General features: G+C 35.9%; 1 protein-coding gene across 7 annotated transcripts in view; it reads right to left on the bottom strand.

Moving 5' to 3' along the window:
• Positions 1-19,046, bottom strand: part of RYR2 (ryanodine receptor 2) — a 726,974-nt gene that overhangs the window by 420,956 nt on the left and 286,972 nt on the right. For 4 of the 7 annotated variants that reach the window (XM_041747478.1, XM_041747480.1, XM_041747481.1 and 1 more), the window contains exons 4-5: positions 13,300-13,320; positions 4,589-4,603 (exon numbers count right to left, since the gene is read on the bottom strand). In XM_041747478.1, coding sequence (XP_041603412.1) covers positions 4,589-4,603; positions 13,300-13,320 — 36 coding nt within the window. The remainder of the gene's footprint in view (positions 1-4,588; positions 4,604-13,299; positions 13,321-19,046) is intronic. The other 3 variants (XM_041747479.1, XM_041747482.1, XM_041747484.1) reach the window with 1 other exon arrangement.

Genomic DNA, 19,046 nt, shown 5'->3' with positions numbered 1-19,046 from the left:
GAAAAAAGAAGTGGAGTGTGTGTGGGGGGGGTCTTTTTCCTTTCTGTGTGTGTATGTCATTTATCTGACAATTCTCTGTCCTCCCCACTGGCCTTCCCCATTCCCCCCATTTGTACAATGCAAGCAATAAAGACACTCATTGGAAAAAAAAAAGTGGGAAATGAAATTTTCTATAATGAAATAACCTTTCAATTCACACTAATGCCATCTATACTTCAACTAGTCCTGCTAATTCTCCAGTAAGTATTATAAGAGAGAAATACTCTGTCCTATTTGTTCAAAAAGTCAGAAGTCCACCACCTGAGAGGTACGGTACACCTGATGCCAAGGGTATTATGCATAATAAGCTCATGCAATGCTTTCTTCTGCATCGAGAATGAATGTTTTCTCTGAAAATCCTATTTACTCATTCAACAATTATATACTGGATCCCATGTAGGTTCCTTCAACTATTTGCAAACTAACAGCAAAGAAAATGAAGTTTAAGAATTAACTCTTTATATTTTCTTAATGCCTCCAACTATGTGATGGATTATCAGATCCTCTTCATAAAAGTATTGCCTGAAATGTACAGCCTTTGAAGTATATTTCCAGGTGTGACTTAGGCCCCACCTGTCCCTGAAAATACAGCTGTCAATCACCACAGCCTAGCCCTATCTCTGTGGTACAATTAGTGAGCAGGCCCTAAGCAGAACTGGAATCCAGAAGTCAACTTCTGCTAGACTACTGTCCTCTCCTGTAGATGATGGGGTCTACATGAAGGCACTGCTGCCCTCTTAGGGAAAATAGCAACAACGAAAACATTAACAGCTATCGTCTCCAAATTCTCTACATGTTTCCAATGTTGGAGAGCTAGGCATCAGTTATGAAAAGGTAAAAATTGACCTTTTTTTAACATATCAATTAAAAACATGTTTTCGGTTCTGTGTGTGGGTTTGGTCTCATCACTTCTGAAATGACTGACAAGCTTAATGATACACAACAGTGTAAAAAACAAGAGCTGGTGAGCTCTAGGTGGATAAAAGAGTCCTGAGTACATTCAAACAAAATCCAAGCACCATTGCTGTATGTATTCTAAACCAATCTCATCTCAAGTTTTACACAAATTATCTTAATTTAGTATTAATAGGCATTTCTATGCCTCTAGCTGGCCAGGATCTTGCCAAAGATGTCCAATTAGGGGATCCATTTTATAAGTAAAAGCTTTTATGTAAATGCTTCTACATTTACATTTATTTAGAACAATATGTAGTCAATGGGCATAATTTATTCATCTGTTCTCCTCTGTGGGAAGGGAGACAAATTGGATCACTGTAACTACATCTGAAGTATTACTGTCAAAAAGCTTAAAATGTGAGCAGAAAAGCATAAAACATAAAACCATAATAGCAATGACTTAGATAAACTAAAGGAGTTTATAGGCACATAAAAATTACTAGCACTATGTTTCTGTTGTTTGGGTTGTCTTTTATTGTTGTTTTGGTATTTTGTGTTGTTTTGTTTTTGGCTCTGTGTTCTTTAAATCTGTGTTTGTGTTATATATTAGTTTATTAGCACGTCTCTAGTATGGCTGCTGTTTAAAACTCTAATTTACTAACCATATAATATCTAAATATTTTATGTTTTTTGTTTTTCTAGGTTTTTTTTTCTGTACAGAAGTGCTATGTTAACAAATGTAGGGCATTACTCATAATTCCAGGTCCTTTTATGCAAATTTTTTAATAAGTCAGGCTACAGAACTTCTCTATAGCCCTTGACTGCTATGACATAACATGCCATTTTAGAAGTAAAATAGTGAAATCTTAATAGTAACGTATTATTGCAGGTAATACTTAGCTACACTGCCAAAATTTAAAACAACAGGTAACAACAATAAGAAATTCACATTTGAGAACTTCTTTTATTGTGTTCAGCTATTAAAGCAGAGAAGCTTTCCAGTTTACCTTCAAATACTAAAACTTGAAAAATGATTTGTTCCAGGGAGAAAAATAGAAAAACATCTCCACGCCTAAGCTTTCATATCATCTGAAAAGGACCTAAAACTGCAAATCTGAACAGCACAAGATGAACCAGAGCCACACAGAATTACAGAGTCTGGTGTTCTGGTCAACCTATGGGTCCCCCAGTACCAGGAGATACTCCTAGTCCTGCCATCTTTAATAGCGAATCACATAACAGACTCACAGGATGACTTTAATGAGAAATCTTGCTTTGGTTCGCAAAATAAATGTGTCTGACAAAGTCAATTTAACATTGTCAAGACAGCCACTTGGCACTAGATGGTTTACTTCTGATAGGGTCTTAACCAAAAGTCTCCAAGTGGCGGGGGGTGGGGGTGCAGATCTAACATCTATTTCGGTACGAACCAACCATTGTGCCCAAGAGCAGAAATGGGCTCCCACCACAAGCAAGCATCTGTCTGTTTCGAGGAGGTTAAAATATACCTGTCCAGGTATGAAACCCACAGAAAATCATGATCGAAAGGGGGATGCCTCGGTGGCTCAGCAGTTGAGCATCTGCCTTTGGCTCAGGTCGTGATCCTAGGACCAAGTCCCACCACAGAGATCCTGCTTCTCCCTTTACCTACTCTCTGCCTCTCTCTCTGTGTCTCTCTCATGAATAAATAAATAAAATATTTTTAAAAAATAATGATTGAAAGGTTAAAGCTGAAGAAAATTCAGCATCTCTTCCCTTTTAAAAGGCTTAAATTACTATCATTTCAAGCATATAACCTCTACTCAAATTCTAACCTTTCTAGATCTTGCAATGCAGGTAAGAAAATAAGCCACTGGGCTTTTGGCTTTGCGGTTAAAAGGAGTAAGAGCCTAATTAAATTATTTTAGGTATGCTACCTGGTTTAAATTGATTCTATATATCATCTTTTTGTTTGCATTGATTTTTATATGCACCAGACTCTCATGAAAGAGCTTGAAACAAGTTGCAGGTAACTTCCATTCACCCTTGTCCAAGTAGATAATGGCATTAGATAAAGGATTGATATGATAAAATGGCAAGACAATAAAAGGAGTACAGTAAATACAGATTGGGCAAGAGAAGTTGAATTTCTCAAACCCAATTTCATTAGTTATGTATTAATATTTGCAAGGAGAGGACATATCCAGGTTTTGCTGCTATTTATACCATTTTGCCAACTAAAATGCTTGTTTCGTGATGTTTAATTAAGTAGTTAATGTTCTCTCTCCCAGTGTTATACTTAGTATCTTCTACCAAAACTAATAGCTGCAGTTATTTGAAATTTTGGAAAATTTTTTGTGTCCTTTTGACAGATGGCTCCAAAGAAGTGCTCTGCTCTGTCATCCCATCCAAACTGTCAAATTCTTAATGTTCATGAATAAGTCTGGTTGTTGGGACCCTACAATGCTCCTGGTTCAGAGTTTTGGAAAATATGAATGACGACTTAGCTAGGTAAGTCCACAGACTAATGGGAACACTTGGTTCTTTTCCTTACATGCCACTTTTCTAATCTGCATCCAGAATTTTAACAGGTCTCATAGTTTATACCTTTTTAATAATATTCCTTTGAATTTTTAAATTATAATAAGCCCTTACTAAGTGAATACAATAAATTTCTCTGAATACTGTTCCTTGACTCTTAGGATAAAAAACTAAATTTCATGAATGTCATACAAACAATATGATAGATACGTAAAAATGAAACTAAAAAAATTTCTAGTTTATATATCAGAAGAATGACATTCTGCTCTTCCCTTCTTTGCATATTTTCTTCAATAACATGAACAGGTACTTTCCTCTTTGAGTTTGTCTCCTTTTAAAACCTTCCCATTTTTCTAATTTGGTTAGAAATGAAAAGGGGTTAAATCATTTTCACTTCTCCTAGAGTAGGTAATTCAATAACTTGGTGCCTCTTCTAATTTCCCAGAGTATCAATTTCCTACTATATTCATGCAATACAGCTTAAAAACAAAATAGTCAATATGATCCTCAGAGTGAAAAAAAATCTTTTTTTTTTTTTAAGTAAGCTCCATACCCATCCTAGAGCCCAAGGTGGGGCTTAAATCATGATCCTGAGATCAAGACCTGAACAGAGATTAAGAGCTGATTCCCTAAATCACCTGCCAGAAATGGAAATTCTAAAGAAAGCCGTTGAAAAAATATATGTTTTAACAAGAGAAATTCTTTTTTTTTAAAAGAGTTTATTTATTTACTCATAGAGACACAGAGAGAGAGGCCAAGACACAGGCAGAGGGAGAAGCAGGCTCGCCCCAGAGAGCCCAAAGTGGGACTCGATCCAGGGTCTCCAGGATCACGCCCTGGGCTGCAGGCAGTGCTAAACCTCTGTGCCACCAGGGCTGCCCTTAACAAGAGAAATTCTTAACATTGGCTAAATAAAACTTTACATATTACAATATAACCCAAGATGTCAAAAGCTGTTCAATAAGTTGTCAAATCTAAATGCATGATTTATTTAAATTTACAAGTTCCAAAGTTTAATTTTTAAAAACAAAAATGTGAAAAGTGCCATGAATTCAAAAATAAACAAATACATGTAACCAAACTTCAAATGCACAAAGTATTACATACTTAAACAGATGATTCAATGTCTCACCTTCATCATGAATTTCTGTGGGGGCATAAGAAAAAGAGAATAAACATTAAGTACACATTATTTCAATGACTTATTTTTAAATACCTCTTATTTATAAAGATTCCATTGTTCCAAATGGGGTCATGTGAACAATAAGCATAAAAAATCACACTCACTGTGGTGTCACAAGGAAAATTAATATCATCTACATGCTGGAAAGAAAGCTGTAGCAAGCAAAACTCTCTTTAAAAATGTCTTTACATTAGTTTTTCCTATTTCTGTGAAAGCATGCTGCTCTACTTTAATGCATGATTCAATTTACAACATTGCTAAGCACCCAAAAACCCAAAGGTAAAATCTCAAAAATTACACTTCAAAATGCTTTAAAGTTTTTTGATTTCATATTTTGCATAAAGATGCCGTAATATAAATAGCAACCCAAACAAAGTTTAGTAATAGTGGATTAGCAGCAGGTAAAGTGGATCAGAAACTAAAATGCTATGATAAGCTGCTCCTTTTTCATGCAAAATAACAAGAAGCAAGTCCTACATACTATATATTGTGAGATGTGAATTTCAGAGAAAAAAAATCCCAAAAACTTTTTTTCCCTTAAAATTGCACAGCCTCTTCTCATGATTTACATATATTATAATCATTCTTTTTTTGCTTCTACAAAACATAATGTGTGCGTGGCATTTCTTCATTTTCCTTTAGACCCATATAGTTTGACTCCCTTTTCTTAGGATATGTACTCAAAGGTAAAAGAGCTAAGAAGGAAGAATGACATTATATTTCCAAACTTAGGGTTAAATTTAGTTGTCACAGTGTGTAAGCCCTATGGAGAAAAGATACACGTATATACATTCATTTTAAAGAAAACAGCAAGGGGAAGTTTTCTAACAGATATTTCTAAGTATCACAGCAATTTTCCTGAAACATACACGCATAGTATTTTATATATTACTAAATGGCAACTCTATTGTGACTCAGGCCTTTCTTTTATTTTTAATATTATAATTTGTTTAAAGTTTTGTTTATTTAAGTTGTCTCTACACCCAACATGGGGCTCAAACTCACAAACCCAAGATCAAGAGTTTCATGCTCTTCTGACTGAACCAGTCAGGCACCGCTTTACTATTATAATTTTAAGGAAAGAATGTAAAGAACCATTTCATTCTTATCTTTAAAAATATAGGCTGTTTGCTTACATTTTTGTAAGTGATATCAATGGTAAATGACATCAGAAAACTCATTTTTCGTGATGAAACTGACCAGTCACATCATATATGTGATCTCTGGTGATACAGCTATCACTACATGAGGAATTAGGAAAAACCATTTTTAAGCCTTAACTCAAAGAAAAACAAAAATCCAAACTTTTTTGCTACAGATATGGTTTATGACAGACACATTATTCATGAGACTTTTTTAATTGATCTAGGTTTTGGCCATTTTTTCCTTGAGAAATATTCTCAGCCTGATTTTTGTCAGTTATCTAAAGTTCAACTACTTCAAGAATGTAGTAAATACAAAAAAGAATGATCAGAGGAGTCTGAGGGCTGCTATTCAGTTTCTAAGTTGTTTAGCTGCAAAGAAGGATAAGACACAAGGGAAAGTAATCTGGATAGAGGATAAAAGAGAATGAATACTGAAAATTAGCAAGGCCAAAATATTCATCTGAAGAATAGCAGATGTAATAGACACACATTATCAAAAGATAATCAAATGCATGATAGGTTATTTGTGGCATTACTAACATGAGCTTTTTGTACAAATCATCTCTTGGTCCATCTGGCTTAAGTGCTAGTGGTAACAAAGTGGTAACACTGTGAGAAATTCAAAGTGGATCATTCAAGGGGAAAAAAGAAAGCAAGATCCATTAGAACAAAAATGATAAATAAGTTATTTTAATCTCATTGTAAACACTGTAGATATGATAAAAAGCAACAGAAAAAGAATAACAAAAATCCTTTAAAAATTGCTTATGTGATTTTAAAAAAACTCATGCATAAAGATAATATTGAAGAGAATAGACTTGATGTAGGTTAGAAAGGATCACCTTATGCTTACAAGTTTACAATTATTTATTTCCCTCATGAGAAGATAATTAGATAAAACCTCAAATTGTATTAGATGATATACAGAAATGCGGGGCTAAAAACACAATTAGAGTCCAGGCACCAACATGTATTGACACTGCTTTCTGTCTTAAAAGAAACTGGTGGAGGATGAAACCCAAAGGGGGTAAATTTTAGTTCCTTTGGGTAAAACTGCAAGTGGCAGTACTTAAGTGTCCCAGGTTTAGTCCCAGAATTGGTAGGTCAGATGACGCTCCAAATGTGAGCAAGAATTGGGCATACCACATATTATGCAAAATGAACATGAACCAGCAAGGGAAATGGTGCTTTTTAGGCTTAACTCCAACACAGATAGCCCTGGGGTCTAATGAATGGCAAACTGAAGCCCAGAATAGTCTGGCCTATTAAGAGTATGTCATTTGATCTAGCACATGAGAAACACCTTGGGGATTTTGCTTGCAAATGATCATGAGTAGAAAAACAAATCAAACAATAATACTCTACTCTGAAAATTGTAATCAAACACCGGACATCAAGAGAATGCATAATTGCATTTAATCTGTTGCTGGTATAAGGACACAGTGATTCAGGTGACCTAAAAACCTCCTCCACCATAATTACACCTTTCAGGTCAACCTTGAATTTTTTAAACTGTTATTTCAGTTTTGTGAGATGACAATTGATTTAAAAAATTAATACTTTGGTATATGGACCTGTTTTAGAAGTTTCAAAAGAACCTTTACTGAAATGTCTTCTCAAAAATTATATAGATACAGAATTAGCCCAAAACAAACATTTGGAGGCTTGTCACTAAGAAGAATCATCCAATGTGACAATCGGAGAGACAGGGGCAAAATTTTGACTCAGGAATCCTTTTATTTTAAAATGAAGTTTCTGGGACACCTGCATGGCTCAGTGGTTGAGCGTCTGCCTTCAGCTCAGGAGTGATCCTGGAGTCCTGGGATCAAGTCCCACATTGCGCTTCCTGCAAGGAGCCTGCTTCTCTCTCTGCCTATGTCTCTGCCTCTATCTCTGTGTCTCTCACGAATAAATAAATAAAATCTTTTAAAAAATTGAAGTTTCGTTTAACAGGGTGAAATGTCCTACCCTGCACACAAGCTATCCATCGAATTTCACCTCATGTGTCACCTTTTCTCTCCAGGTCTCAAGATGCTATGATTTCTCCATAATCTTCCAACTGCTAATAGCTCTAGTTTGTGAGTGAGGATTCAATTGGTAAACCTCATTATGTTGAGAAAAGAAAAAGTTATTTCACCACCAAAGACTTGTTGTTATTGGTGGCTATTTTTTTTTACTTAAGTCTGACACGCAATTATTATATTAGTTTCAGGTGTGTAACATATTAATTCAATAATCTATACATTACTCCACGTTGCCCACAATAAGTGTAGTAGCCATACATTACTACAGTATTACTGACTATATTCCCTAGGCTGTGATTTACTTTATTTTTTTAAAGATTTATTTATTTATTTATTCGTGAGAGACACACACACACACACACAGAGAGAGAGAGAGAGAGAGGCAGAGACACAGGCAGAGGGAAAAGCAGGCTCCATGCAGGTAGCCCGATGTGCGCCTCGATCCCAGGACTCCAGGATCATGCCCTAGGCCAAAGGCAGGTGCTAAACTGATAAGCCACTCAGGGATCGCCTTGTGACTTAACTTTATAACTGGAAGTCTGTACCTCCTAATCCCCTTCACCTACTTTGCCCATCCCCCTGACCTCCCCTCTGGCCATGACTAGTTCTCTATGAGTCTGTTTCTGGAGAGTTTTTTGGTTCATTTGTTTTGTTTATTAGATTGCACATATAAGTGAAATGATACAGTATTTATCTCCCTTCCTCTGACTTACTTCACTTATCATAATACCCTCTAGGCCCATCCAGGTTGGTGCTGTTTTAAGTTAATCATATTTCCAACATATTTCAGGGAACAAAAGTTTAAGATTAACAAGTCCAAGTTTCAAGTGTGTACCAATAGAGACTATCGAATAGCATAGATGGATATAGATTTGTAAAAACAAACCCCTCAACTATTTTTATGATGTATGTAAATGCTTAACTTTCTAGGGATTCCCCGCTGAAAATATCCAAGACTGAACTGATTGACATACATGTTGATTGTAGGCCCAGAAAGCATCTAACAGGGGCCCATGAGAGAGTAATGGTACTTGTAGCCATAGAACCCATGGCCACACTCTCACATTGTCCTTATTAATGATGATCACTGGCATCTAATGCTATGAACATGCTGGTATCTTTTTAGAAATTCATGGGATCCCTGGGTGGCGCAGTGGTTTGGCGCCTGCCTTTGGCCCAGGGCGCGATCCTGGAGACCCGGGATCGAATCCCATGTCGGGCTCCCAGTGCATGGAGCCTGCTTCTCCCTCTGCCTATGTCTCTGCCTCTCTCTCTCTGTGTGTGACTATCATAAATAAATAAAAATTTAAAAAAAAAAGAAATTCATTATATTTTGGGGGGCAGATGGGTAGTAACGTTGTCATTTTCAACCTATCGATAACTCTGTACAGGCAGGGTTTATTTAGATAGACTGCCTTTGAGTGTAATGGATTTGACATATATATGTGTGCAATTATCTAGTTCTTCTCTAAAAGGGTAAAGAAAAATAAATGATTCTGGTAAGCTACTATAAATCCTCCCATTTTATCTCTCAGACACATGTTTGTAAATCATCAAGCTACATGAACATCTAAAATATGAAATAGAAGAGCTAGCTACCAAGGGCTTTCCTCTTTGTGTAGCTTGTCTCATAAAAAAAAAAAAATTCCTCTAAATCAAAAACAACAAATTGATCTCTACACAGAACATATGGATTATAATGACTGAAGGTACATAAAGTCTCACTTTATACTCAGACTTCCACCTACATATAGAAAACTGTGTATATTAAGATATAAAAGATTCTAATTTCTTTCAAATCATTTCAAACATGAATGAACCTTGGTAACATGAAAGCATTTCACAGATCCTGACATAAGAGTACTTGCACATGAAAACATGTTATTTTTTTGTACTGCTATTGAGTTAGGAATGTTTGAAAGAATTTTGTATTTTGATAATTACAACAGCATCCATGTGTTCTTGAAAAGAACAAGGAAATACATGAGACCTTATCCAGTCTATAAACAATGCTTCACATAGAAAAATCTCACAATCTTTTCCATCCCTTCTCCCCAACTCCAACCATGACACAATCCCAGGTCCCATGTTTAGACCAATGCTATGGGTTAGGGGTGCCAGAAGGGCAGCAGTAGAGGAAAATAAAAGGCAATCAATCACCTGTTAATCCAGGACTCACCAACATTATTCTCCCTTGGTGCATGAAGAGCAGCATTTGATTACTCAATGGGCTCATAATTAAATGCAAAATACTCAAAGATGCTCAAAGAGACCTTGGGAAGTAAGTGGAGAGAGGAAGAGAGGAGGGAGGGAGACAAAAGATTAAGACAGATTGACTGACCTTGGATGACGCTATCCAGAATCACAGTCAGAAAATGTATTAAGAAGCCATTGTAATTTCCATGTATATTGAAGTTTTAGAAAGCTCCTAAAGGTCTTCATCTGGGTTTGTTAAATGCAGTACATACATAAGCAAGCATAACAGTGTTAAAATAGGATGCCTGTGATCTGAATTTCAGCAAGGTGAAAATTTGCTTGCTGCCCTTGGCTGATCCCCAGTTCTAGTCTTCCAGAAGCAGTTGGAGAGCAAAGAAATAGTTTCTTGGAAGTTCTGGTAGGCTCAGAGTCCTGCTCTCCCCCCACTGCAAGCCCAGTGAGAGTGGCTTCAGGGACACCTGTACCCTCAGGAAGCAGAACCCAAGAGACCAGCGTCTGACTGGGTCTGGAGATCCAGATAAAGAGACAAGCTAAGACAGGCTCTGTGGCAGCAGAGTGCAGGGCTGCCACTGGGAGGTGGCTTACTGCCAACAAACAGGCCCCCCAGAAAGAGCCAGCCTGGGGATGTCTGAAATGCCCCCAAGAGACCTTAGAAAACAAGGCAATCATCACCACCACCCAGCTGTGGGGACCACAGACTGCAGCAAGAGAACCATAGGTCAGACTTCTGGTGATGGGCACTCCCCAGAAAACCCTCCGAAGTGTCCCAAAGAGAGTCAACTTTAACACCTGACAAGCTTGATGAGCAGCACTATCATCAAGAAAGATTTCCTAAAAAAAAAAAAAAAAAAAAAAAAGGAAAGATTTCCTGCCAACTCTCCTCTTCTCCCACATGGGAGGCACAGGAACACTGGACCATGGGCAGGGTTGTGAGGGACCTGGCAGGGGGAAGTGAGAAGCAAGCCCTTTCCCCTCCAGGCTTCCTGCCTTGGGTAGTCTGAGCCCCAAAATACGTAATTTGCATTAATTTCTGACTTCCCCTATTACACAGGATTGGGCAATTTAATTACAAAAATGAGACTTTTGTGATCTGAAATGTCTGGGGGGTATCTCATGGTCTAAATGTAAGGGAGGTCATTTCAGGTCACAAAAGTCTCAGTTATTCAACTGATGATTTTATGTTATCTTTACCATTTTTCCTGATCCTGGGATCTGATTCTCTTTAACCAATGAGTAAAAATTCTGTTACAGTAGAATTTCAAACTTCTAATGGCAAATGCATAAGATTTGAACTACATGGGTCTTCGAAGAAAGACAGAGCTCAAATCTAAAATTTATTGAGTCATAAACTCAGTGATTAACAGTTATCCCAAACGAATCCAACAAGACATTTTCATTATAGGATTATCTCAATGGCAGTATGTTTCAGCATCAATGTTTTATTATTAAAAATGGTAATATTTTAGAACAAGCAAGGACTAGTCCAGATTCTAATCCTATAGACAAGGAGATTATAGTTCACAGAGAGCCTACATAAGGTGATGGACTACATGATTCTCAGCTTAATATTACTTCCATGACTTTCTCAGAACCAGAAAGCAATCTCTACTGCTACGATTTACAAATATGCTTAACAAATTTTATTCACAGACAATGGCAAAGGGGTTTCTATTTGTATATGTATCCTATTTCCAGGATGTGGGTTGGATGGTTGGTTCAAGAAAAAGTGAGATAGGTATGGCACAAAAACAGTGTTAGATCAGAAAAGACAGAGAGACTTGTTTTAGGATGGCTGATACTGGCGGGAGACCAACCAAAAAGCTGATAGACATGTTCTTAGAGACAGGTTTTCATTACCAAGACAAGAACAATGTAAATCTTGGATCATAAATTATGGGAACAGAAGATACAAAATTTCAAAACAAAAACAAGAACAAAATTATTAGTAGTTTAGTTATGAATAGATAGATGATGAATTTAAATTATTGCCAGAAATACAAAACAGAAGCAGTAGTTCTCGTAATCAATATATAGGTATCACCATCATGGAAATGGCCATTTTTTAAAAAAGAAAAATGCTTTTCGGGATGCCCGGGTGGCCTAGTGTTTGAGCATCGGCTTCAGGTCAGGATGTGATCCCGGGGTCCTGGGATCAAGTCCCATATCGAGCTCCCTGCATGGAGCCTGCTTCTCTCTCCCTATGTCTGTGTCTCTGCCTATTTCTGTGTGTCTCTCATGAATAAATAAATAAAATATTCAAAAAAAGCTTTACATGAATATTAAGGGATATAGTAGGTGAAAATACACCAAGATTCACAGAAATCCAGGTGAACATACACTTGTTTGGGAGACACCACTGGCAGACTCTTAAAAGGTAGCAAAATGCACATGATACAGAGACTATCAAGAGAATCAGATCCTAGGATCAAGAAAAATAATAAAGATAACACAAATCCATCAGTTGAGCCAATTTTTAAAAAGTCATCGTATTAAGTCATACAGCAAATAAAAACAAAAAACTGCAACAGCGAAAATAATATAATATGCCTCACAGTTTTGCATGCTCTGGAGAAAAAGTAAATTGGAAACATCAGTGTTGGGGAGACCCTAATTTCCATTCAGAATTATCTGGGACATTCAGGGTCTTCAGGACTGGAAGGATCCTTCTCTCTCCCTCTTTTTTTAACAGAAGAGGACAGTGATACCAAAGTAGCAACACGACCACCTTACACAATTTGTCACAAGGTTGGTCCATTCTTAGCCTCCAGAATCCTGCCACTGCATTTTGCTCACGATATTGCCATTCACCTTTGCTTCTTAAGATTACAGTAATACAAAAAAGAAAAAGAAAAAAAAAAAAAGATTACAATAATACAGATAACAAACTGTTTCTGTAGTTCCTGGAAAAAATATAGAGCTAAGAAGTAGGACTTGAAATAGTCAAGATTTTTCTGATAAAAGATAAACATTAATAATAAAAGCCTTCCTTTGATCAGAAGCCTTTCATAATTACAAAGGCACTTATATAGAAAGCATATACTTCTAAGGTATGAAGAGGATTTCAATCTACCTCATTTCAGATGATGCAAAACCAAAAATTTATAAAGTTCTAGAGACCAGTAAAATATTCATTCATTACAAGATAGCAGTTATTTTGAGGACTCAATAGTACAAGCCACACTAGGAAGCAAAGCAAAAATGATTAGAGGCAACTGCAAACATGCACTCGTTTAGATCACAATTTCTTTGTAAATACATGGATGGAAACACATACCCATTTTTCCACATCAACTTGCTGTGGAAAGAAAAAGCCAAAATAAATAACAAGCAAACAAATAAATACCTGGCAACGTTTCAATTAATGTCATTTAAACAAACTGAAATATGGTCCCTGCACCAAAATACTTCTAATTCTAACGGATAATAAAGGTATTCAAAATTTTAATTAATAACATTTAATCTCCTCAAACAAAACCCTCAATTTAGTAATCAGAACTTCTAAAGTTATTAGGCTAGAAAAGCACAAGGTACATGAAATAATCATCATCCAACATATTCAAAAGCAAACATGAATGTTTACCTCATTTTCAAACCTAATAGGGCTCTGGATTTATGGATTACTATTCTCCTCTAATTATAAGTATCTATTTAATGAAAAAGGTCAATTTAGAAATATAGCATCTAACGATAAAAATCTTTCATGTAATGTAAGTAAAATTCCTTACTCCAATCTTCCTAATATTGTGTAAAATGTCACAGTATGACAAAAGGCATACCTTGCCAAATAATCCCGAAATTCTATCAGCATCAAATTATTTTTAAAATTATACTTACTAACGAATGCATGTTAGCCTCACAGTCATTATGTGAATCTTTCAAAAAATAAGTGACTATAATTACATTCCAAAGTATAAAATAGAATAGAAAAAACATACGTCAACAAAGACTGCCTTCTACAGTGCCCGAGGATTCCTAGCAAATCAATAAGAACGACAACCAGAAAATTCAACATTGGGGGGTATGTTCTGTCTCAGACTTTAGATTTCCATAACCCACACCCCTTCTATAACACATCTGATTGGTGTCCTGTAAGACTGGAGGTTTGCTTCAGATCCTTCATACATTTAAGTTTATTGGTAACTGTTTTCCTTACAAAATCCATTAATCAGGGAAGAATCTAATGCTATTCAGGCAGACATCTTGGGCCATACTTAAGAATCTGCATCCCTTGGTAAGCAAGTGCCTAAGAGGAAAGGTGCATAAATGTAACCTACAGAATGGCTATTTTAAAAATATTACAAAGTGACATAAAAATATCAACATAAATATACAGGTGGATTTGTTTTGAAGCCCCAGTGAAATTCAATGAATTCAAGAAATTCACTTGAATTTCTTGTAACAGAGCACTTTGATTTATTTAATAATTTATTTAGTCCTCTTAATCTGTTCTAAGCCTCCTTCCAACCTTTGCATTTTAAAATCACCAATTGCTATTTAAGAAAGAAAAATTTACTGAACAGAAAGGTCCAGTTTTCACTATAGATTTTTATGGTATTTTGCTGTGATATAAAGTTCAGGTGTTCATTTTAAACATTAACCTATTAGAGTAATTAATTTATTTCTTTCAATCCCAGTTTTAAAATGGTTACCATTTACTTTTCTACCTCCAAAAGGATAAATTCTTATATTTATGGTCTTTTAAGAACAATTCAAGGAAATTGAAATGATTTCTTTTAAATATTTGTCAGGAAAACAAAATGTGCCATACTTTCAGTGACTTCAATGATTAGCAAAGACATTATATTTGCCCATCACTATTTTCAATTTTAAATGTTAAACGTTCTCTCTCTCAAACACACACACACACACTTGTGCATCAGTGCAAGATAAAGAGTTGCAGGATTTTTCTAGAAGAGAACCTATAATCAAGAATCAAAACTACTATTAGTATTTAGTAATAGAAGTTCTTTAATGATGTATGTTTACAAAAAGAAACAGTTTCTTAAGTAGCAAGAATTAGTAGCAATATAACGAACTCAGCATCCCAAGACCCAAAGACAGGCTTAGCAAACAGCATGTGCCAGGGGTGAATTCAGATCAACACACAAGACAAGACAAATGGCCCACAGATTTAAAAGACGAAAGTGCAATAAAGTTGTAATTATGCATAAGCGATGCAGAAAGATTTCATGACACGTATCTTATTAATGTTAACAAGAATCATTTCATTAAATGCCTGCAAACGGTGAAGAGGAGAATGATTTCTGAGGAGCTAATTGAGGAAAGGAAATTTAAAGTTCACAATAACCTTGATTAATTTTATAGTTTAAATAATTACCAAATCCATAAGGCATATAAGACAAATGAACACTCATCCTAATTATTTATTATCTAAACATCTGGGACTTTTAAAAAAATACAGAGATTTTATTAATTTAGAAAAAAATAAATATTTTAATATCTCTCGAAAATTACATCAAATATTCGATCACAGTAAGACTAAAAAAAAGACAATCTCTTTTTCAAATAAAACTTACATTTAAATAAACAAAATATAATTTAAATACCAACCTCATTTAGCAGAGCGGACAGGAGTTAAAAATACAATACAAAAGTAATTAATTCTAAATTATATCATTACATGGAAAATGGAATATTCATATGACATTTCTATTTTTCTATTCATATTTTAGTAATATATTTAGGACATATAAACATGAACTACTCCGTAACCTTAAAAAAGTTGGTTGATGGGACACCTGGATGGCTCATGGTTGAGCATCTGTCTTCAGCTCATGTCCTGATCCCAGAATCCGGGATCGAGTCCCACGTCGGGTTCCCTGCATGGGGAGGCTCTCCCTCTGCCTGTGTCTCTGCCTCTCTCTCTCACTTTCTCTGTGTCTCTCATGAATAAACAAAATCTCTAAAAAAAAAAAAGTTGGTTGCTTCTTCCAAATTGCTTAACTCATTTTACTGTGTAAGGTCAAGAATTTTGTTACTAAATCTATAACCCAGGCATTAAGAAGTTACTCTGTGCCATGCTTTGAAACTAAACACTTTACATTTAATCTTAGTCACTACATTTTACAATATGAAGAAACAAAGGACACATAAACAAATGTAATGAAATAATGTTCCTTAGCTACTAAACAATGGAACTTGACCTGAAATTGAGTCTCTGACTTCAAACTCCCACACCACTGCTAGGTACACCATATGCAAGTTATGTCCTTTTTTTCCTCTCTTGTTTCAAAATTTTATTCTGCATTTAATTAGAAATTGCTCATAGCCTATTTCTTCTGGTAAATGCCACCCAATACAATGGGTTAACATCAAGATAAGAGAAAGTAAAATGCACCTAAAGATATTTTTTTTTTTAAGTAGGCTACATGCCCAATATAAGGCTCAAACTCAGGACCTAGAGCGGGATTCCCTACCAACTGAACCAGCCAGATGCCCTAAATTTTTTGTAACAAGAAGATGTTATTTAGTTTCAAATTTTCAAGGTATGTTTGGGTTTCTGCACAGATAAGTTTCTAAATAATTACACTGCAACAATAAAACATTCATCAAGAATATACAGTTTTTAATATCAAGGCATAACACAACAAAGTAATTAAAATGCTTAATACATGCCTATAATCTACTACGGTGCTGATAATTTTTTAAGTAATAAATTAGAGAAAAGTGAAAACAAAAAAAAAACTGTTCTATCCTATAAATAGTTCTCCACCTCACAGACTGTTTGACATTAAGCCTGGAGGGGGAGAGGAGGGCAAGAACATGAAAATTTGCACACTGTGTACCAGGATTCAAAATATGATGAAGTCGTCTAGATTTTTTAAGTAAATTATGATTTGGAGAGGCCATGTTTTTCATAAATATAATGAGTTCAGAAAAATATGTAAGTCATGAGTACACAGTTTGCTGAAATTGTACTGAGTAAACAAACCCATGTAATCAGCACCCAGATCTAAATATAGGACACTTCTATGATCTAAAGGCTGCCTTCCGGGATCCCTGGGTGGCGCAGCGGTTTGGCGCCTGCCTTTGGCCCAGGGCGCGATCCTGGAGACCCGGGATCGAATCCCATATCGGGCTCCCGGTGCATGGAGCCTGCTTCTCCCTCTGCCTGTGTCTCTGCCTCTCTCTCTCTCTCTGTGACTATCATAAATAAATAAAAAAAAAAAAAAAAAAAAATTAAAGGCTGCCTTCCCATCCTCTCTAAAGGTAACCATTATTCTATCACTATTAATTAGTTTTTTCTTTTCTTATTTTTTAAAAAGATTTTTTATTTATTTATGAGAGACACACACACACACACACAGAGAGAGAGAGAGAGAGAGAGAGAGAGGCAGACACAGGCAGAGGGAGAAGCAGGCTCCATGAAGAGAGCCTGCTGGGGGACTCAATCCTGGGACTCCAGGCTCATGCCCTGGGCCAACGGCAGGCTCTAAATTGCTGAGCCACCCAGGCATCCCTGCCTTTTCTTATTTTAAAAATATAGATCATGTTCTCTTTTTATCTAGCTTCTTCAGCTGACATTAGGTTTATATAATTCATCACATTGTTGAATGTGGTAGTAATTAATTCATTTTCCCAGCTTTATAACATTCCACCATATGATTATATCACAATTTACTTATCCATTCAACAATTGGAGTACTGATGTAGTGCAACTTAGAAATGAAACTAATGAATTTTTTCTGCAATTTCTCAAATAAGTCTGACCCAAACAGTAAAAATTCAAAATAAATTAAAACTATTTTGTTTTGCATCACTAGGCATCAGGGAAATACAAATCAAAACTTCAATGAGATACTACCTCATACTAGTCAGAATGGCTAAAAATAACCAGTCAAGGAACAACAAATGTTGATAAGGATGTGAAAAAGGGGGAACACTCTTCCATTGTTGGTGGGAATGCAAGTTGGTACAACCATTCTGGAAAACAGTGTGGAAGTTCCTCAAGAAGTTAAAAATAGAGCTATCCTACAACCCAGCAACTGTGCTACTAGGTATTTACCCCAAAGATGCAAATGTAGTGATCTGAAGGGGCACCTGCACCCTCAATGTTTATAGCAGTGATGTCCACAATAGCCAAACTGTGGAAGAAGCCATGATATCCATCAACAGATGAATGGATAAAGAAGATGTGAGATATAGATAGATAGATATAGATATAGATATTACACACACACACACTGGAATGCTACTTAGCTGTCAAAACGGATGAAATGTTACATCAACATGGATGGAACTGGAGAGCATTATGCTGAGAAAAATAAGTCTATCAGAGAAGGACAATTACCATGTGGCTTCACTCATGTAGAATGTAAGAAATAGCACAGAGGATCATAGAGGAGAAGAGGGAAAACTGAATGGGAAGTCATCAGAAAGGGAGAAAAATCATGAGAGACTCATAACTATAGGAAACAAATTGAGGGTTGCTGGTGGAGAGATGGGGAAGGGGATGAGGTGACTGGGTGATGGACATTAAGGAGGGCATGTGATGTGATGAGCACTGGGTATTATATGCAACTGATGAATTACTGAATTGTACATCTGAAACTACGATGCTCTGTGTATTGGCTTATTGAGTCTAAGTTTTTTAAAAACTACTTTGTTTTGGATTGCATATTTCCTTTTCCCACCTCTCCAAAACAAAACATAGATTCCTTGGTGTCTAGTTATTTGTTGAATAAGTTACCAAACCACCATTTAATAAGGAATTTTAAAAACTGACATTATACATTTTTATTAAAATATTGACATGTAGATAGATCAATTACATCTCAACAAGCAGTGAGTTTATCCCTTGGCAGCAGGAAGGGAAAAGAAACTAATAAGTATTTCCACAGATACTGTGCTGGGTATTTTTATACTCGCCTTCCCCCCTTTAACTGTTTTAAACAGTTTCAACAGTTAGCAAGGATACATTTATAACAGTTTTACTTTATTTTAAAGATTTTATTTATTTATTCATGAGAGACACAGAGAGAGAAAGATGGAGAGAGAGGC

The sequence above is a fragment of the Vulpes lagopus genome, chromosome 3 (assembly GCF_018345385.1).
Source record: "Vulpes lagopus strain Blue_001 chromosome 3, ASM1834538v1, whole genome shotgun sequence".
Classification (NCBI taxonomy): domain Eukaryota; kingdom Metazoa; phylum Chordata; class Mammalia; order Carnivora; family Canidae; genus Vulpes; species Vulpes lagopus.
This window is presented reverse-complemented; position numbering and strand designations above follow the sequence as displayed.